Source organism: Agrilus planipennis, unplaced genomic scaffold (genome assembly GCF_000699045.2).
Source record: "Agrilus planipennis isolate EAB-ADULT unplaced genomic scaffold, Apla_2.0 scaffold256, whole genome shotgun sequence".
In the NCBI taxonomy this organism is placed as follows: Eukaryota; Metazoa; Arthropoda; class Insecta; order Coleoptera; family Buprestidae; genus Agrilus; species Agrilus planipennis.
Genome location: NW_020439045.1, coordinates 220,765 through 242,296, shown reverse-complemented (window position 1 = coordinate 242,296; position 21,532 = coordinate 220,765). Strand labels below are relative to the sequence as shown.

The window sequence follows — 21,532 nt, the reverse complement described above, 5'->3', positions numbered from 1 at the left end:
AAAGTTTTTTTCTTAAATTGTTAATATTTGTCGTAATTGTCTTAAAAGTAATAGAAAACGATATTCATATGGTTTATACCACGTCACATTAACCCATAAATGCTCAGAGAACACATTTCCATTTGAACCCTTGCCACGTAATGAGTGCGACGAAAAAATATTCGATAACCAGTGTTTCTATGTTTTTAACGATGCTCTTTTTGATGGTGTTGGTTAAAAATACCTCCAACAATATTAAATCATGGAAAGATCGAAAATAAACGTGATTTTTGAATTGACTTTTTTCTTAAAAAGTATTTTTTTGTGACCTTACGATTTTTTTATATGCTTAAAACCTGTATAGATATCTAAACATGAAATAATCACTGTTGGTCAAGCAGAAATGACTTTACAAACTGTTTGATCAAACCAAGTTTAATGAAAAGTGGTGGAAGCAATACTTTCTTCTTTCAAACTCGCATTGATGACATTTTTCACTCCGACTTCCAATTGCATTCTAATTTGGATATAAAAATACCGAATAACAATGATTTTGATTTACCATAAGTCCACTGTCTTAACACTTCAACACATAACCGGCATATTTTATCTTAACCCAGTGTTTATTTTGGTGACACAACTTCATTCTGAAGTAAGCTTAATAAACATTTTTTACAAAGTCTGTTATATTCAATCTTAGCTTCACTTTTATATATTGTCCGCAAATGTAAAAAAATACATTTGAATAGTTTTTATAACTCCGAGAAGCCATACTTAAAGGTAAATGAAACACAATATTATATTACACGTTAATATTATATCTCTCTCAATAATGGCGCGCTATAAACTATTTTTTTTTTCAGGCGGTGTAAATGACTACAGTGATTTTCAGACTATCAAAAATAAAGTAAAAGACAATATAATGCTCAGTCAGAGAGTATTAAATAGAAATATAAGGTATAAAATGAATTTTGTGAAAAAACAAATAAATTTATCGATTCAAAGAGCATACCTATATAAACATATATTAATCTACATACAAAAAAAATGTGACGTGATAACTACTACTATAAGTAGATCCGGTATCCAGCCGGATCCTAAAACAAACAGTTTCTAGAATATTTTATTAATTTACTTTTGGTTCTCCCATTTTCGAAAAGTTGATACCTCCATAAGTCCTTGCTTAGGATACGAAATACTTCAGTATACGAGGGTGGATTGATAAGTTTCCGGCCTAACCAAGAGATGACGCCACTAGGCCTACCTTGAGGTGACATTCTATAGTACCATCCTTGGATAGCTTGTAGCTATAGTTTCAGCCCGATCTCCTTGCTAGTGTAGGTTTGACAGCACGCTGAACAAGACGCCTCTGTGGTTTTCGTAAAAATGGAAAAGCAGGAAAATCGTGCTGTCATCAAATACTTTTATTTGAAGGGGTTAACGCCGAAGGAAATTAAAAAAGAGATGGACTCAACACTGGGGACATCCTCCCCGTCATATTCAACCGTTAAGCAGTGGGTTTCCGAGTTTAAAAAGGGTCGTGTGAGCACCTCTGATGGGCCTCGCTCAGGACGCCCCGTTGAGGTCACAACTCCAGATATGATCGAAAAAATTCATCAAATAGTGCTGGGAGACCGCAGATTGAAAGTGCGTGAGATAGCTGAGACCTGTAAGATGTCATATGAACGTGTGCAACATATTTTGCACCAACATTTGCATATGGAAAAGCTCTGTGCAAGATGGGTGCCGCGTTTGCTAACAGTCGACCAAAAATTGATTCGAAAAAACATTTCTACCGCAAATTTGTCATTGTATAAGCGTAATCCAAGCGAATTTTTGCGTCGATTCGTAACCGTTGACGAAACGTGGGTCCACCACTACACTCCTGAAACCAAAGAACAGTCTAAACAGTGGATTGGACCAGGGGAACCAACTCCAAAGAAGGCAAAAACAATTTTTTCGGCGAACAAGGTTATGGCTACTGTTTTTTGGGATGCAAGAGGTATTATATACATTGATTACCTTGCAAAGGGTAATACTATCACTGGTCAATACTACGCAGACTTATTGCAACGTTTGAGCCACGAGGTGAAAATTAAACGACCTCATCTGGCGAAGAAAAAAATCTTGTTTCATCACGATAACGCACCAGCGCACACGTCAATCGTTGCGACGGCTAAAATCAACGATCTAAAGTTTGAATTGATGCCGCACCCTCCTTACTCTCCAGACCTAGCCCCGAGTGACTATTTTCTGTTCCCTAATCTCAAAAAATGGCTTGGCGGTAAGAGATTTGCGGACAATGAAGAAGTAATCGAAGCTGTAAATGGTTATTTTGAGGAGCTTGACGAATCAGTCTATAGAGATGGCATTAATAGACTGGAACACCGCTATGAGAAATGTATCAGCCTTGGAGGAGATTATGTTGAGAAATAAAAAAAAAAATTTTTAAAAACCTTGTTTTTCTTGGTCAGGCCGGAAACTTATCAATCCACCCTCGTATGTCAGTAGATACAAAAATTACCTCACACAACATTTTTACAGTTCATCATTTTCCGAGCGCATGTTCATTCCGTATTTTCCCAGTAAAATTTTAATCTCAATTTCCAAAAGCTCTCTAAACGTTTCGTTTTTAACGGTGGAAATTATAAAGCTTTATATCTCATTAACTTCAAAGCCAGAAAGTACGAATTGTAATGTCACAGTTAGTTATCGAATCGACATGATTAAATTCTCTCAAATCGTAAATACTAATCCAGACAGTTAACCAATGATAGAAGTTTTGCAATGACTCGTAAAAGAACTGTTTTTATTAATTCGAATTATCGTATCGTTTCGTTGTGGCCTTTGTTTTAAATTTATCGGATTTTCACAGCAAACAAAACTTCATTCCATAACTCGCAAACGAATAGATAAAAAATCCATTACCAAAAGTGCGTTTAAACTTCTGAAACTGCACTGCTGTTATTTGCCTGGCTGTGGTGTGACAGACAGGCGACGGAACCCTTTAAAATCAGAATGAATTTTCTTCTCAGTAGGTATATTATGGTCATTCGTTAAACAGATTACGGTAATGTGGATTTTTCTTCAAATCTTGTATAAGTTGGACTTTCTTTAATGATGTTGATCGCGTCTTCGATATATAGATTAAAAAGTAGCGGTGACAGTGTGCATCCCTGTCTGACTCCCTTCCTAATATTTACTTCTCTACGTTTCAGCCCCAGCTCTGTAACTGCCTGTTGTTCCTTATTCAAGCTAAGTATCACTCTTCTATCTCTGTAACTTATCCCTACATTTTTAAGTATATTTAGCATCTTGTCCCATTTAGCATTGTCAAAATCTTTTTCTAAATCTACAAATCCTATTTACTCGCTCTTTCCTTTTTCTATCGTTTTCTCTATTGTTACCCTTAAAGTTAGAATGACCTCCCGCGTTCCTCTATTTCTTCTAAACCCAAATTCCCGTAATGGTTCTTCCACCCTTTTTTATCCTCCTCCGCACTGTTCTACCTAAGATTTTTGACTATGGGAAGTTGAGGTAATTGTTCTAAATGTCTCGCATCTATCCGCGCCTCTCCTTTTAGGTATGGTTACTACCATGTTCCGTTTATAATCCTCTGGGAATGTAACTAACTAGCTTAAACATACGATTTCTAACCTAACCTAATCCCTGCCTTGTTTCTCGCAATATTACTACTGTACCCTACATCTCTAAAATTCCTTTCAATCATATTATAAGCCTCATGGGTTTTACCTACTTCAAATTTTTCTTCTACTTCTTTACACCTCATATCAATCCACTGTTCTAGAAAATACTACAAATGGCGCAGTAAACGCCATCTGTAGCACGATGCTACATTTTAGGATTACGTATGCTCCAACAAGGTCCACTTGTGTGAATATCTACTTGCTGAAAACGAATCCCGGCGTAGCCAACCTCAACGTGATAGGCACGTTAGCTTAATCGAATAAAATAAATCGAAGTGGTCCGTATTCTGTCCAAACTGCCAGATGCGGATCGCGATTTCGATCTTTTTGGATCTCATCAGCGCGACGCAGGAGTGCAAGTAGATATCCACACAAGTGGACCTTGTTGGAGCATAGGTAATCCTAAAATATAGCATCGTGCTACAGATGGCGTTTACCGCGCCATTTGTAGTATTTTCTAAAACGCGCTGTTAAGACAGCAGGTGAAAGTTGGTCTGTGTGCTGTCGGAGCTGTCTGCGACGCGCTGATGAGATCCAAAAAAATCGAAATCGCGATCCGCGTCTGGCAGTTTCAACAGAATACTGACCACTTCAAATTATTTTAATCCACTGTTCCTTAGCTGTCCCACACTTTCTAATTATTTCCCACTTTATAGCCTTATATCTGTTTTGCCCGTATTCGTCTGTCTTGTTTTTGTATTTCCGCCTTTCTTCTATTAATCCTATAATCTCGTTTGTTATCCAGGGTTTCCTACTTTCGTTTTTTTTAAGACCTAGCAATTTTGTAGCTGCTTACTTTAGGCACGTTTCAATGCAGTTCCATTCTGTCTCCAAGTCCCTGTCATTCGTATCTCTCGCCACATTTAGAATTTCGTCTGTTCTTGTTTACCTTTATTTACCTTATTTCCACTACTAAAAAAATAAATAAATGTAGCTCTCCTACAGAAAATCCCTTCTATTTTGTCTCGCATTCAGTGGAAGTATTCATGAGTACGTTTTGAAAATATTTGTCTAACCAATCACTTTATATTCCAGCAATTACTGAAAATGCTGTAAATACGAAGTTCGAGCGAGGGTGCTGCGAGAGAATGCTTTCAAATCATTTGTGTGCATATTTTAAAGTAGATATGATGAATATTTTCGAGAATTTTTCGGAAAACAGCCACCCTTTCTGTTAAGTCATTGCATATTTTACAAACGAAAACAAGGTCGTATCAAGTTATTTAATATAATTTTAAACAATCTTATTTGTTAATAAGCGAGGTAGGTTGGTAGGACACCTTGTCAGGCATGAAGGTCTAGTCAGAGACATATCAGAGGCAGAGAAGAGAGTTAGAGGTGGTAGACCTAGATTAGATTACTGTTCGCAAATGCTTAAGGATATGGGTTGTTCTAGTTTTAGGGAAATGCGAAGATTAGCTCAAGATAGGAAAATTGATTGATCTTAAAAAAAGATTAATTAGATTTCACAAATTGGTAAAGACTTTCGTGGGCAGTAGATGAAGTGATAAGTTAAAAAAAAACTTTTGGGTGTTTCATTCCCATCAGTCACTGATGGTGGTGGGCGGGCAATCCCTCCGGACTACGCCGGAAGGTAGAGCAGAAGGTCCTCTTCGTACTCCTTTCAGGAATCGTGGGAATGGGTGGATGGTGGTTCAGATGAGAAAGATGAGACGGGCGAAATGAAGGCAGAAGATATTGAAAGATTATCTGTGGAATTTTACTGCCCCAGCATTTGCCTAAGTGATCCAAGGAAACCCCAGAAAAACTTGGACCACGGCAGGCGGACCCGGAATCGAACTGGCGTCTTCCCGAATGCTAAGCAATGAACTAAACCTCTAGGTCATACCGCTCGTTCAATGAAATGATGCTGTCCGTCGTCGGTTGGAGTTGCTTCCTAACGTTTCGCTAGCACGAGTGGCGAACTTCTTCAGGCGTCCTTCTATGTTCGATGCTGGATGTGGACTGAAACGTAAGGAAGCAACTCCAATTGGAACAGCATCAGTTTTGAATTGCATTTATTAAGAATAATTGAAAATGCATAATATGTTCTTATTGTATGAAGATGATAATAGATAGAAATGAAGGGTTTCAGTCGAGATTGTAACTCAGATTTCACATCATATGATACTACTTCTATCCAAACAATGCTCTCTTTTAATTTTAATATAATACTTATTTAAAACGCGTTTTAATTAAAACATATTAAAATTTCTATTTCGGTACAACTGTACATTCTTAGATGGCGTTTAACGCTTGCTTGAACGTATTTAGGTACTTTTTAATTTAGTGTTAATTGATGCGTCTCGTACATATTTATGTGTCAGTTATATTGAATACTTTCACCTCGGCGTAGGTGTTTTGTTTTATGTGGTTTATTTTCTTATATCTCTTTATCTCGAGTATTTCTTCAGGGTCGGTTGAGAGCCTTACGCTCTAAAAGTTCCAAATTGCAAAGTACTACATCTCGCTTAATTACGAGCGCGCGCTTTCAAACATTTTAACTCGGATGCACTATGCAAGTGCTTCTTAAATGGAAAATTATCCTCAGCGTGAAAGAAAAACAAGAGCTTTCCCGACCCCACTTTTTGTCTTTAGGCAAATTTTTTTGTTTTCCTACGAAGGAGATTTCTTTGCGCTCTGGTACATTGCAAATGAAATCCTTAAAAAAAAACAATTTTGCTTTTTTCATATAATGACTCAAAAACTTTTAAATGCATTTAATTGCAATGGAAATTAAAGAAACGGTGCATTATTACCGCAAATCCAAAAATCATTATCGTTTATTTCTTTAACTTTGCTTTTTTATTTCGCGATTGATTCATAAATTAAATGTATTCTTTGGAAGCATTATATTATAATGAGAATTTAATGGTATAGAAGGAGATAGTTAAAAACTTGTTTACACGGAAGGGTAGAAGGTCAAATATGAATTTACGTACATCTGTGCTCGGATTTTATTACTTCTACTCTAATTGGATTCTTTTTGCTACTTTGTAGAAGTTTTCGTCTGAAACATTCAAAATTGCAGTCAAAAGCATAATTATAAATATATACTTAATATTTTTACTATTCTTTAGTGACATACAACTAATATAATATAAGGACATCTATTAATAAGCACACATTTTTTGTGAAACACACCTCACGAGATGACGTCATGCGCAGACTTTTGAACTCATACGTATCATCTTCTTAGGCATCATGAGAATGTATTAATTTATTTAGTTAGTCCAATTCAATCTCTTTACATTATTAATTAAATGCCAGTATGATTTAGTTTTTATTAAACAATCTTACTATCAATAACTTTTTGTCTATGTAGGCTAGGGCTGTCTGCCAGTGTTACACATTTCTTCGAATTTAATATTTGTGATGCTTTAACTCTATCGGTGTATTACTATATATTTGTGATAATAGTCAATCACACAAAATTAATAATGTTATGTTGTCGACAAGAACAGTTATCTTTTCTACTTCAAATTGTGATTTATGGTAATGCGTTGATGAGATTAAAAAGATAACTGGGCTTTTAGCAGACTAGGATTACTTAACCGCTTTAATTTTCAATTAGTAATTACCTGAACACTGTGCTTCAGTTTGAGAAAATAAAAAGAAAAATTTTCCAGTCACCCTGTATATGAATTTGTTAAATCGAAATGTCATAGAATGGTAAACAGACTTTCTAACGTAAAAGAGCAGCTTATAATCATTTATATGTCAGTCTCTTTGTATGTATTACTGAAAAATAAGATTTATTTATCGTAAAAATCAGAAAACAGGAATACGTTTCTCTTTGTCAGCAAAACTTTTGTACACACACGCTCTGTTTGACAATAAACGAATGCTGTATGAAAAATACATTCACAAACAAATACAAAAGTGCTTTGAAATAATTTTATTGTTCTTTGTTTTTGTATAGAAATTTCAGTACGTACGTATATAGATATAATACAATATGCAGTTTTTAATGATTTGCGAACTTTATTAATTATAATTTGCTGCTAACGAGGTCGCCATGCGCCACAGAATTACCCTAGAGGTATATATGCAATAAATTCGATCAAATAATAAAAGTGTTAACATGATAAATTGTATTTGATACTTGAATATATATGTACTATATCAAATAAATCGGTCCTTAAACGGAAGTGATTATAAAAACTAACTCCACTGCGTTAAAGGGAATAATAATCGGTAGCTTAATAGATGGTTAGTAGTCCAAACATGCGGATTAAACTGACTTTTCAACATGGTCCCTTTCACAGAGCTAATGTTAAAGTTGGGAACGAAAAATTGAAAAGAGTTTAGGAAGTCAGGTGACTAGCAGACAGAATGGAAAAAGTATAGATTAGACATAAATCATAGATTACTGTTCTCAAATATTTCCAGTTTTCGGAAAATACAGAGATTGGATCAAGATAATCTTCTCTTCGGATGGATGGCCTTGTTAGTTCCCATTGCACTTTTCATATACATTTTCTCAAAGTCAATTGATCATCAACTGCTTTCGATTCATTATTGATAGTGTAATAATCATCCTTCAGATCCTTCTTCAGGTGGTAGAAGAATTTCAAGTGAGATGGAGCCGAATCTAGAGAGTATGAAAACCAGTTTTTAAACGTTTTCTCGAATTCAAATGATCAACTGCTTTCGATTCATTATTGATATTGTAATAATCATCCTTCAGATTCTTCTTCAGGTGGTAGAAGAATTTCAAGTGGGATGGAGCCGAATCTAGAGAGTATGAAAACCAGTTTTTAAACGTTTTCTCGAATTCAAATGATCAACTGCTTCATTATTGATATTGTAATAATCATCCTTCAGATCCTTCTTCAGGTGGTAGAAGAATTTCAAGTGGGATGGAGCCGAATCTAGAGAGTATGAAAATCAGTTTTGTAATCTGAACCTTAGGCAAAACTGGGTGGCGTGTAAATTCCAAAAAAGAAAATCGGTTTTGTAGTTCATTAGAATGAAGGGAGCAACCGGATACGATCCTAAAATTAAACATTTGAACATACACATACATACATACATAAATAACTCATTCTCACGTCATTGTGAAACCCAACACCCTCGAAACTGGTGGATGACGTTGACAAACTTGTCAAAAGATTAATAACGTTAATATGCAAATTAACGAGGGCGTTTACAATTTCCAATTTTATTCGAGAATGATCGCTCATTATCCCTAAATAAATAAAAACTGCGCACTTAATTATAAACGAGTTCACAGTTTTTAAATACAAAAGTTTTATCTCTTTACGAAGTCCCGATCTTTCTCTATTGAAGGAGGACTTTTCCATTATTAATGAATTGTAATTGGGGTAGTGGATTAATTAATGAACAACAACGAATATTTTGTTCCAAATAAAGTCTCTCGAAATTGAAAACTTTGTCTTTGCGAGTGAAATTTCCGGGATGGAAATATTATATTAATTGAATATGCTTTCGCCGAAAATCTACCTGGAATACAAAACGTACAGGGTAGCTAATAAATAATGGGACACAGGGCATAGTCTATAGTCTATAGTTTAGATAAGCGATTCTTAAATTGAATTCTGTGAAATCGAAGGTTCATTTGAATAGTTAGTTCTGCTTGCATTTGGCATTAATTTCTCTTATTGTATATACATTTTGTTTGTTTATTGTTAAGACAAAATGGTGGTCTTTTCGAAACCTACAATACAAAACTTTATGAACCATGAAGACAATATCGATCCAATATTTTACGATTGGATTATCCTTTTCCAAGGAGTTTAAAATTTTTGAGGTCTCTGCTGTTAAAGAATTAGAAGGCATTCAGGGAATGTCTCTTTGTCGCCTTTTTAAGCTTCTAATACGTTCAATGGCCAATGTGAGCAACTTTCATTCTCATTTCATATAATTACTCTTAACTTTTAACGACAAGAATGTATTTTGCATTTTACAAATAGAAAATACGTTTGGAAAAATATTTTAAGAAAATACAAAACGCTTTTCTCAAAAAAAGTATTTAAATGCAAGATAAAAATAGGTATTTTTTATTTTGTATTTGCACTTGAAATACAAATGTTTCTAATAAATCTCTGTAATCCCAAAATGTAGCATCGTACTACAGATGGCGTTTACCGCGCCGTTTGTGGTATTAAGTAAAATTCAAAACGCTTTTCTCAAAAAAATATTTAAATGCAAGATAAAAATAGATAAATTTTGCATTTTAAATGCAAGTAATTCAAATAAATCACATCCCTGCTAACAACTCATTGAATGGTTGCACTTCCGTTTAAACTAAACTCATACTCATAATGGATGTTAACCGTTTGGATAGTTGAAATTGGTTTTGTTATCATATTAATTCATGACTAATATGTCTCTTTCTCAAACTATTGTCACTGAGTAAACTTCGTCATTTTCAACATAGCTATTATTCAATCTTCTCTGTTGGCATGAAAGCATACTTTAGAACAAAATTGGACAAAGCTTACTGCTCGTATAAGAGACTCCGGAAATAGTTTTGAATAAGCTTAACATTAGTGGCTTATTAAAACTTTACTGGCTCTATTATTGTTTTAAAACGGGTTAACGCAGCAGAAAAGGCACAAACATTGATAATAACACAGCAGTTATACATTAAAACAGGGTATTACTGATTTTATTTTCAATTTCACGCTCCCCTGTTATTGATTTGGGTGCGTTCCAATATTAAACTTTTAACAGGAGTGTAAATATTGGAGATTGCATTAACACCATGCGATATGATAATGGGTACAAGGGGGGGGATGGTAGAAAAACCTCCCGTATTCCCAAAAGGGAAGTAGTTACGGAAACCTCCCATTTCTGTAAAACAAAAATCAAATTTTCATCTTATTCGTTAATATTAAATAATCCAATCTAAATTCAAATTTATTTTTACTCCCTCTAGTCCGAAATTCTATGTGGGTCCTTGGTTTAACCTTAAAAATATTAACCCACAAACGTAAAAATTTCCGAGGCTGTAGCACAACAAAGAAAATGTTATTTATGAGCGTTCTTATTACTGCACCCTTTTAAAAGCGTTCGTATCATGCAACTAATTAATTAATTAATTAATTTCCTTGCGTAATTAGAATTAATATAGTATTCAACAGAATAAGGAAAGCCATTATTATTTGAAGGTGGAGAAAGGAGTAATCCCATGTGGAAGAAAAGGGAGCCTCTTCTGTTTCATATGAAAGCATGGTCATTTCTTAAGATACATATTGATAGAAGAAGCTAGTTTTAGACATTTTGGTGTATACAAGAAGACTAGAATTAGGAGTAAAAACTATTAAAAGTCATAAATAAACACGTAATGCACGCAGCGAGACGTGTCCTGTCGCCTTTAATAAAAAGAAGTCACTTCTATGCTCGGGAACGGTCAATTTAGAAAATCGAAAAAGGTTGTTAAAGGTGTATGTTTGGACCACGGCATTGTACCGATGCGAAACATGGACGGTGGGCGCGGCGGAAAAGAAAAGGTTAGAAGCGTTCGAAATGTGGTGTTATAGGCGGATGATGAGGATAACGTGGGTAGAAAGGGTTAGAAATGAAGAGGCATTAGAAAGAATAGGAGAACGGAGGACTCTATGGAACTCAATAAAAAATAGGCGAGATGGGTTGGTAAGACACCTTCTCAGGCATGAAGGTCTAGTCAGAGACATATTAGAGGCAGAAACAGGAGTTAGGAGGGGTAGAGGTAGACCTAGATTAGATTACTGTACGCAAATAGTTAAGGATGTGGGCTGTTCTAGTTTTAGGGAAATGCGAAGTTTAGCTGAGGATAGGAAAGAGTGGAGGTACGTGTCCAACCAGTCTTAGGACTGACGACCTTATGATCATGATGATGTTTTTCATACCCATTGGTCTGGGGTTATGTTTTTAGTTTTATTTCTAGTCTTTTTGCATGTACGTATATTTTAAGCAATACTTAGAACGATGAGCGACTTTTACGTCGAGAAAAAAGTGTGTACATTAAGAATAAGTACCGAATAAAAATCGGTACATGACGCTTTACAGATTGGTGTTTACCTTACTTTTCTTACCAAATGCAAATAAACTGGAAAGATTAATGATGCAAACAGAGTAGTTAAAACTACAAATGCAAATTCCTTAAAAAATATAATGCACCTCTTCACTTATTATCGCATCATTTCTCTAAAATTTAAGCGAGTTTTTAGAAATACTACTGCAATCAAATGTTGTAGACAATTCTCATATTAAAATAAAAGATTCAATCAAAGAAAACAATCAATTTGATCTTATTCAGACTCGAGCCGGTGCTATTCCTTTTGTTTTATCGCTCTATTACTTAATCCACCTTGACTTCCTATATATCCATATATTGAAAATCATCAAAGCATCAAAAAATTTTTAAGTTTGCATTAATATAAGTCCTAAACAACGTAAACATATATTGAGTTTTTATCAAGGATTAATGTTTGAATTAAATAAGCTTTTACTTGATTATTTTCTACGATTCGAATGTTTGCAATATAAATGTAAAAGACTAATAAGCATTTATTTATATTGAATCCGTCATATGAGGTACACCCTTATTTTCGTGCAAATAACCGTACAACGTCCCTTAATATTAATAAATATGCAAATCGATTTTATCCAATTTATTACGTTTATTTTGTAATTATCCATGCACCATACACAGGTAAGGTAAAACGTTCATCGAACATAAAAATTAAAAACTTTCTTGTCGGAATTTTTATGAAATGATCTGCGGTTGTCAGTCTACTCATTGATTCCGGTCAATTGGCAATTCTATTCATACTTGGATATAACAGACATTCGGCATTAGCAAACACTTCCGAATGGAAAATTAGCAAATCGTATCGGTTGTAACGAACTAATATTAATCAGTTTTGATTTACTTTTTTGATATAATTTCATAGTTTCATACACTTGTGAAAATAATATTCCACAAAAGGGGGGTTTTCCCGAAATGCTTAACACAATAATTGCAATTTATATTCAATAAGAAATTCGTACTTTCAGTGAACTGCATACTACGGTTTCCGGTGGAAAGAAAAAGCTTCTAAACCATTAAAGTCATCAAGGACTGTCGATTTTTAAATGCCAAATACTTTGAATGGATTCAAAAACATTTCGAATTATCGTGAATGAAATGATTGAAACTTTTCCAAAGTATCTAATGGCCCAAGAACTGAACTATAAGATTATGAATTGGTCGATGGACCTTTTCAAAAGAAGAAAATTCTAATTAAAAAAAGCATCTTCAATCGTGTCCAATTTCTCTTTAGTATTTACCTAACTAGCAGCTTGCTTAATTACATGTTATTGTGAATGGAAAGTTATTATTACTTTAGGCAATTAAACATTGGCTCTAAATCAGCATTGGTCCATTAATAAAATAGACAACTAATATTTAATATCACTAATTTTTCAGATTAAAACAATCACCAGCCCTCACGTAGTGATCAGAATCTTAATGTTCTTAAAAAAATATAATACAATTTTATAAAGAAATGCCGAGAAAAGCTTTTCAAACTTCAAGATTTGATTAGTTGAAATTTTGAAAGAATGAAAGAAAAGGAATAAAAGGAGAAAGAAAGGAAAAATTATTTGAGAAATTACCTTTTTGAGTTTCAGTGAACCGTTGACAATATAGATTATAGACATTAGACGTATTACCGTTATTCTTGCAACTAATCAAAGACATAAGACGTAGAGAAAAAACAACGAAGTCAAAAGTAAAGTAAAATTGGTACCTACGTTTGATTTACCCTTCCCGGTCAATTTATGTCATTTTAAAGAAGTTCGGGAATTACACTGTCAAAGAAATTCGTTTTGGGTAGTAGTAAATAGTTAATTCTACCAGACATATCTGCAAAGTTTGATTGAAAAAAATTGACGCTATACAATAATAATTAGATGAAAAATAAATCGTTTTCCATCATTTGATAGAAGCATAATTTTTAACGGCTTTAGAAAATTAAACTTTTTATTTTTTATTACTAAATCCTAAATCTAAACTTTTGTTTTGTAAAATTTGCTTTCCTCTGTGTATTAATTCTGTTCACCATTATTCCCTTAATATGTCGATCAGAAATTAAAAAGTCTTTTATTTTTAAAAAATTACCAGCCAACGTTTCGACCTAAGTTGTTGGGCTTTCTCAAGACTAACAGTTTTCTTAGTCGATGAGATTTGGTAACTAACTAAATGGTTGTGTAGATAAAACAATAAAATAAATAGAGGTGCCGACTTTCGTAATTATGTTTAAAGAATTAGAATAACAATGAAGACACATAAAACCAGAAATATAATTCGGCTTTGAATAATATTTGTTTTATTCTTTCAAAATTTCATTTACAATTGAATTTCTGTGGCTCGAACTTCTATAACTTGAATATTTTTTATTTGACGATGAAGCAGAAAAAAAAAATTTTGATACATAAAATAGAACCTGCAAATTGTCTAACAAAGAAAAAACTTTTCAAAAACTTTATAGGGTATTTCCCTCCAACAATAGATTCAAATAAGAGTTTGGAAAAATATAGTAGATACTTTTGCATGCAACATTCACTAACGTCAAACTTACGCAAATAGAGACGTTTCCAAAGTGTGAGGAAACGTAAAATTTTCACTTTCGATAATGGCTTATTGATAAGGGAAACAATGTATTCGAGTGTCGTGAAGTGGGCGATTTAGGACGAAACGGTCTCCAAAGAACGGCATCCACGCACGCGAAAATGCAACTAGTTTTCAAACACCACGCGCTACAGACGCCGACGCTCGCATTATAAAAGTTTTGACGCCGACGCCGTTAATATCCTTTGATAAAATTGTAACAGCGCAAAAGATAACGCATCTTCTGAAAATACAGGTAAAGGATAATCTTCAACAAATATTTATTAGATAGTACTGCTATTTTTGAGCACGCCTTAACCATACTCAAATTCTCATCTTAAAACCAAAAACTGACACTCAAACTTACATATATTTTTTAACTATTTAATCTTCTTCCTCTGTTTTGTATTCGATTCTTTTTAATCAAAGCAATACTGGAGTTTCAATTTATTTTATTAAAAAAAACACAGCCAACGTTTCGTCCAGGTCGTTGGGCCTTTTCAAGGCTACAATGAAGTGTTATTAATACATTAATACAAACTGAGCCACAATTGATCCTTTTGTTCTTTAAAGCTTACCTAGTGTTATTCAGTCAAAAATGTAATACTGTTCGAATTTGGTCGAAGGACATGCTCAGAGATCTACAACTATTAGCAAACATTCAGCAAAGAATTCCTTCTGCTTTTTAGTTTTGGAATGAGTTCGTTGATCTTGATGTACCTTTTGTAGAAATTGGAAGTCATCAATTGTCCATCAAAGTGACTTAGCCAGCCGAGGAATGTCTCATTAGCTTGATTGTTCATTCTTCTTCTTCCCCATTTTGTATTCAATTCTTTTTGATCAAAGCAATAGTGGGGTTTAAACTTATTCCGCAGTCAAAGTTTCGCTTTCATCTTGTACAAAAGGGACATCAAGATTAACGAACTCATTCCAAAACTAAAAAACACAAGGAAGATTTTGGCTGAATGTTTGTTGATCTCTGAACATGACCAAATTCCATCAGTATTACAGTTTTCACTATGTAAAACTAGGTAAGTAATAACCTTATTACGCTGTTAGAAAAGGATCTATTAAAAAGGGCCGTGTTGAACATTTTTGAATCCCACAAGAAGTAGCAAAGCAACAAACGGCGTTCACTTCGCTGTCTTTACTCACTCACAAACCATGTTGACTTAATATCCGGCATTCTGAAGTCAACTTGAACTGAGCGGCATGAGCTAGAGGTTTAGATCATTGCTTGGTACTCGGGAGAGCCAAACTTTTCTGTGGTTTCCTTGGACCACCTTAAGATAACAGCCTAAAATTTACAATGAAATATTCCCAGAGCTTCAGAAAATTTCGACATCTTGCCTCGACGATGGCTAGGCAGGAGAACAAGATCCCAACGTCTTGCCCCTAGACGATGGTTGGGAAGAAGATAACGAACTGCCTCGATGAAGGCTAGGCACGACCAGAATATCCCAACATCATGTTTCAATGATGGCCAGGAAGAAGATAATGACGTCCTGCTTCGACGAAGGCTAGACAGGAGAAGAAGATCCCACCGTCTTGTCTCGACGGTGGTCAGGGAGAAGATAACAAACTGCCGCGATGCTAGGCAGAAGAAGAATATCCTAACATCATGTCTCAATTATGGCTAGAAAGAAGATAACGACGTTTTGCATCGTCGAAGGCTAGGCAGGAGAAGAAGATCCCAACATCTTGTCTCGACGATGCTCAGGAAGAAGATAACAAACTGCCTCGATGAAAGCTAAGCAGGAGCAGAAGATCCCAACGTCTTGTCCCGACGATCGCCAGGAAGAAGATAGCGTACTGTTAAGACAAAGACTAGGCAGGAAAAGATAGCTCTTTGCTAGAGGCATGATTATATATTCCAAACCTCTGTCTTCATTTTGTCCGTTTCATTCCTTTCATCCTAACCGCTACCCCCCCATTCCCACATTCGTGTGTAACTGGTGGGAATAAAATACCCAACAGTTTTAGTCAATTTAGACCATTGCTTAGCATTCGAGAGGGCACCGGTTCGATTCTGAGTCCGTCTGCTCTAGACCAAGTGTTTCTGTGATATCCTTATTTCACTTAGGCAATTGCTGGGGCAGTAATATTCCGCAGATCATCTTTCAGTCTCCTCATCTTTCTCACCCCACCTACCACCCACCCATTCCCACGATTCCTAAAAAAAGGCTGAAGTCCGGAGGGACTGATCACCCATTAGTATTAGTGGCTTATAGGAATATATCACCCAAAAGATAAGTTTCAGTCAAGTTGATGAAGGATGATAATGCTCTGCTTAATTATATCTTCATTGTATACTGCTACTTTTTAAACTTTTGAATTGGCGCCAGTTTCGACATACGTGGATGGCTGGCTAAATGGATTTAGTTTTCATGGGTCATATGTCAAACAATAATAAGAAAAATAAGTGGAAAACAGATGGAAAAACATGGAAAACCTCAGGAAAAGCAACAAGGTGACAGTGTGTCAATGTACGAACTAGCATTCTAATGTGAGTTATTTGATAAAGATTTAAAGAAAAGCTAATACTCCATCATGTTAAGTAAACCGCCATCGAAATGTTATTTCTGAGTATCATATTCACCTTACTGTCATACCTAACCTTAACTTTAAGTGAAGCAAATAACAGTAACTCTTTATTCAATCCTCGAGGCCCCCTTGTGAAGTGTTCTTTTTTACCATGGGAGTTTGTAGATTGCAAAGATCCAGTTGATCATAAAGGCAACAAAACAGCCAAGGAGGAGCTTGGCTTTGGATGTGTAAAATTTGGAGGAATGCGATGGGAAGATGTTGAAAGAACAAGAGTAGTGTGTGTTGTATTAGATAAAATAGAGTGCTACGGAAATCGAACGTTTTTTAAAGAAAATGTGCCTTGTGTCAAATACTCGAACCAGTTCTTCACTACCACATTGTTATACAGCATCTTGTTGGGTTTTTTGGGAATGGATAGGTTTTGTTTGGGACAAACAGGTACAGCTGTAGGTAAATTATTAACCCTTGGAGGTGTAGGTATTTGGTGGATAGTTGACATAGTGTTACTCATAACAAACAATTTAACACCTGAAGATGGTAGTAATTGGAATATCAACGTTTAAACAACAGAAACATCTACACTATTGCTGCTTCCACAAAGTGAAAAAGCTTAATGTTTTGCATTTTCTTCGTAGTTAATATTGTTAAAAGAAGTAAGAAATGCTGTAATTTTATAAAGGATTACTTGAATATTAAAATAAGTTAGACATAACTTGGAAGCACTGTTAAAAATTAAGTATCCATTTGATAACAACATTAAGAAGAAAAAGAAGTAATAAAACTGCAATATTCCCATTCTAGTGGTAATTGTAAAGCATCCATCATTTTAGAGATATAATATGATTAGAAACTGGTTGAAATTGCAAATACTGATTCAATCAAATATAGATCCTCCTTTTTGTATTTATAAATTTTAGTGTTAACAATATGAGATTCTACAAAACTTATATCATAAGAAAATACAATCAAGTTTTGTAGTTTATATCAGTATGTACAAGGGCCATTGTGAAGTAAAGATACATGGAATTTGCTCCAGATTAAATTGAGTATCATATTTTTTATAACATACTGCTGTAATAAAAACTTAAGTTTTCAAAAACAAATACTTTTCTATGTGACTTATTTTTATGAGTAACATATGAAGTAGGTATAGTGCTTAAAAGCAAATAGCAAAACGTAAAAAAAAATCATTTTCAAATAAAATCAAGCCTCTGGAGCAAATTCACCATACTTACCAATGTTTTTTATTTATGAAGTTCTGTGTGCTTTCGAGTTATATTTAAATTAAAATGAAAACGTGCCTTAGTTTTCCTGAGAAATTATCACTCCAATACATTCACTTTTTTTGTATATTATCTGTTTTATATATGTATATGTAGTTATGAATTATGAAATTATTATTTATCTGCTAGCAGTTTTCATTGACACAGTTTGCATATAAGAATAAATACGGTTTCAATATTTTTATTATTAACTGCAAATGTTCTTTTGTGATAAGCCAAATGTAATATGTAAATAAAGTTGTTTCTTTTTTAAGAGATTCAAAACTTTTTTTAATAATAAAACGAAAATCAAGGTATTTTAAAAGTACATTTTATTCAAACTAATATTACATTTAAGATGAATTAGAATTTGGTCCACGACGACGTCCAAAGGTTGCTACAACATTCACAAATCTTCGATTGTACTGAATTCTTCTCTTTGCACGACCAGTCTTCTTCTTTTTCTTTTCTTGCTTCTCTACCTTTGGAGTTTGACCTTTCACTTTACCTAAAAGTAAGCATAAGTTATATTAGAAACACATCAGCATGGATAAACAGCTTTAGATCTATTGGTACAGAAGCAGATCATGCATGTTTTTATATTTGTATGCAACTTCCTTGAATAGTAACACAATTTTAGTGTTACTACCTCAAACAGTCCATATTATTATTCTAGCAAGATTCTAGGAAGTGTTTTACTATTATTAAGTAAAACTCTGCTGGTACTTGCACAACTTAAAAGTAGAATAAGTAACTGCTGTAACTATTTACCTGCACGAGCCAAAGATCCATGGACTTTACCACCCAGCAGGCCAACATTCAATTCAATATCTGCTTGTTCAAAATCTCGTACAAAACTGTCATCAGAAATAGGAGTTCCTTGTGAGTATAAACGGATTTCTGTAGCCTGTAAATCTTCTAATGCAGCCAATTTTGCCTGAAATAAAAATAAAACATAAAAGAAATCACAATAGCAGTCGACAAAAGAAACTTACTTTTATTTGATAAAAAGTTTCCGTTCCTTCGCATTCCAGAATGTGTTGACTTTGACCACGAATGTGCAATTGCATCTTGATAACTAAAATAAATTACAATGTAATATTTTCATTTTACATTAACTCTAATCGCCATGCTAAATGTAACCAAAAACTAAGCACGTGGAGCAGGTTGAATTACATACGTTAAAAATGCTATCAAATTAATTTACTATTTGTTGTACATGCAAACTAAAGTGTAATTTGTAGTAATAATGAAATTAATTCAGTCGAATTACCTTTATTTTCACAATATTTTACACAATTTATGACTTCAGTAAGTCGCCATATGTGTTACACCATAAAGAAACAATACCGCGAAGTTAGCAGCTGTCAAATTTACAAACTGTCTAAGGTCTAAGATCATATTTCTAAGAAACTTCTTTTTGATAAAGTTGAAAATTTTCTAATCTGAAATGGAATTACTAGATTTCTGAAGTATAAATACATCAATAGATAAAATATAGGTGTAAAGCTTTCATAATTATTAGTAATACTATCGATACCATTAGCGTGGTGATACATGAGATACAACTTGGATGTCAGTAATTTTTGAAAAGAAGAAGAGTTCTTGCCCTAACCTATAAAACTCTCAAGTACATAACCTGCTCATATTCGAAGAATATAGTTCAATAATTTTTAGTTGAATATTTGAAAATGTCTGACGGTAAGATTTTACAATTTTAACAAAAATTATGACTGAGTAAAAATCATTCTTTTTTGTATAGAAGAGGTAATACGGCGCCGTTTACTCATTGATGGTGATGGAACTGGTGATGATAGAAGACTTAACGTTTTCTTAAAAACCATAATAAAATGGGCAAATAGCATTGATGAATCCCCAACGGAGCTTCAGCTTTTATACGATCGTCTTCTTGCTCAGTTAAGTCAATGCGAATTTGCAGTAAAAAGATCTCAACGTTTAGCTATTACAAATAGTAAACAACTTGAAAATTACAAGGAACTTCAATGTAAGTTGGAGGAATTAATTAAGGATGTAAAGGAAACAATAGAACACAGTAAAAACAACTTAATGCAAGCAAAAATACTCAAACAAAACAGAATGACTTATGATCTTCTTGCACAAAACATAAAACAACAACCTGCTAGAAAGGAGACAAATAAGAGATTGGAAGAATTAAAAATTGAATTAGGACAACTCCATGAAAACAGTAAAAGTCTAGAAAATAAGTTGGATATGAGAAGGAAACAATTTCATGTTCTTGTTTCAAGTGCCCACCAACTTAAAGAGATGTTGGAAGAAAGTGCAGCAGAGGACTCAGCTAATAATTCTCTAGATGATATAACAAACAGTCCTGGGCCAGAACCAATGTCAGAATAATATTAAGCTGTTTCTTGTATTCTACTGTTAAGTATATATCATGTGTGTGAATGAAAAGTAACTTTAGTTTTGGTTGCTGTATGTGATTGAATTTGAGTTTATTTTATACCCTAATGTGTAGTATTTGCTACAATAAAATCCTCACATTATTTAAATCATCACTTTTTTATTAAGCATGCACAAATCATTACAAATGTAAAATGAAAATTTGAACACTTTATCTCTTCTGTAGATTACAGAGTTTTATTTTAAGCACTTTTGGTACATGTCTTATTGTTAAGGATACCCTTGTCTGCCTTTCTAATACCTGACCAATTTCATACTTCTCTTTACATAAATCTAAATTAACTATTTCTCCTGTTATCTCATCTCTTTCCATTTCCCTGATTCCGTGTAAATATTTTATGTAAATTTTATCAGTAAATATAACTAAACTTCTATTTTCTAAAAGAATATCACAGACTTTTTCTCTTTTATCATTATTTTCTAGAATTTCTAACATGGTATGTGAACCACAGCTTATTGTAGTAACCATGGAATGAAATAAAGGACCATCAGTGTGTGGCATTATTCCCTGATTTGACAAATATTCATTAACTAATACATGATTGGGGCTTTTATCTCCAAAGATATTTAAATTAGTAACTTTATCCATATAAACTTGCAACCATGAAGGTATATCTTCTACAATCATACCATTTTTATGGGGCACTCCACCATAGTCTTGAAGCCTTCTGTGAGATAAGGAAGTCCACTTTGGCTTAGGTACAGAGTATACATTTTTTAAAATATGCTGTTCTTCTTCTGGAGTAATAAAATCTGGTATGTAATAGACTGTGGGAGGTATGTTTTTAATTATATGCTTTTCTAACTGTGTGTTCATTTTAAATAAAATAAATTTTTATTTATTCACAACACAAACATACATTTTTCTAACCAATTTATAAATTAGAAAAACAAGACTGAATTTGTAAATTGGGTTGCCTATATGCGTACCATAGAAATTGCCTAAAATATTGTTCCATTAATCTAAAGCAGTGGCGTACATATTATATTTAAAA

The 21,532-nt window shown here is 33.8% G+C and overlaps 5 protein-coding genes across 5 annotated transcripts in view; 2 read left to right on the top strand and 3 right to left on the bottom strand.

Moving 5' to 3' along the window:
- Positions 1-14,389, bottom strand: part of LOC108741204 (metabotropic glutamate receptor 5-like) — a 44,043-nt gene extending 29,654 nt beyond the window's left edge. The window contains exon 1 of the mRNA XM_018475908.1: positions 14,258-14,389. The gene's annotated coding sequence lies outside the window, so the exon portion shown is untranslated. The remainder of the gene's footprint in view (positions 1-14,257) is intronic.
- A 2,295-nt stretch (positions 14,390-16,684) lies between these two features.
- LOC108741193 (TM2 domain-containing protein CG11103) lies at positions 16,685-18,373 on the top strand. Its single transcript, XM_018475895.1, has one exon. The coding sequence runs from the start codon at positions 16,860-16,862 to the stop codon at positions 17,394-17,396; it is 537 nt and encodes a 178-aa protein (XP_018331397.1). The 5' UTR covers positions 16,685-16,859; the 3' UTR covers positions 17,397-18,373.
- A 36-nt stretch (positions 18,374-18,409) lies between these two features.
- LOC108741194 lies at positions 18,410-19,471 on the bottom strand. Its single transcript, XM_018475896.2, has 4 exons — positions 19,369-19,471; positions 19,091-19,173; positions 18,867-19,032; positions 18,410-18,603 (listed from the first exon to the last, which is right to left on the bottom strand). The coding sequence occupies exons 2-4, from the start codon at positions 19,163-19,165 to the stop codon at positions 18,449-18,451; spliced, it is 396 nt and encodes a 131-aa protein (XP_018331398.1). The 5' UTR covers positions 19,166-19,173; positions 19,369-19,471; the 3' UTR covers positions 18,410-18,448.
- A 99-nt stretch (positions 19,472-19,570) lies between these two features.
- LOC108741192 (THO complex subunit 7 homolog) lies at positions 19,571-20,626 on the top strand. The gene is made up of 2 exons (XM_018475894.1): positions 19,571-19,796; positions 19,858-20,626. Exons 1-2 carry the CDS (start codon positions 19,787-19,789, stop codon positions 20,469-20,471), a joined length of 624 nt encoding a protein of 207 aa, XP_018331396.1. The 5' UTR covers positions 19,571-19,786; the 3' UTR covers positions 20,472-20,626.
- Positions 20,624-21,391, bottom strand: LOC112905110 (alpha-ketoglutarate-dependent dioxygenase alkB homolog 6). Its single transcript, XM_025976868.1, has one exon. It carries the CDS (start codon positions 21,352-21,354, stop codon positions 20,689-20,691), a length of 666 nt encoding a protein of 221 aa, XP_025832653.1. The 5' UTR covers positions 21,355-21,391; the 3' UTR covers positions 20,624-20,688.
- Positions 21,392-21,532: the final 141 nt, after the last annotated feature.

Bases quoted from the DNA above. Each gene is read 5' to 3' on its own strand.
- LOC108741193 (XM_018475895.1), top strand. From the start codon at position 16,860: ATGTTATTTCTGAGTATCATATTCACCTTACTGTCATACCTAACCTTA.
- LOC112905110 (XM_025976868.1), bottom strand. From the start codon at position 21,354: ATGAACACACAGTTAGAAAAGCATATAATTAAAAACATACCTCCCACA.
- LOC108741194 (XM_018475896.2), bottom strand. From the start codon at position 19,165: ATGCAATTGCACATTCGTGGTCAAAGTCAACACATTCTGGAATGCGAA. The intron at 19,033-19,090 runs GTAAGTTTCTTT...TTTTTATTTCAG, and splicing joins AAACTTTTTATCAAATAAAA to GCAAAATTGGCTGCATTAGA. The intron at 18,604-18,866 runs GTAAATAGTTAC...GCTTACTTTTAG, and splicing joins TGGATCTTTGGCTCGTGCAG to GTAAAGTGAAAGGTCAAACT.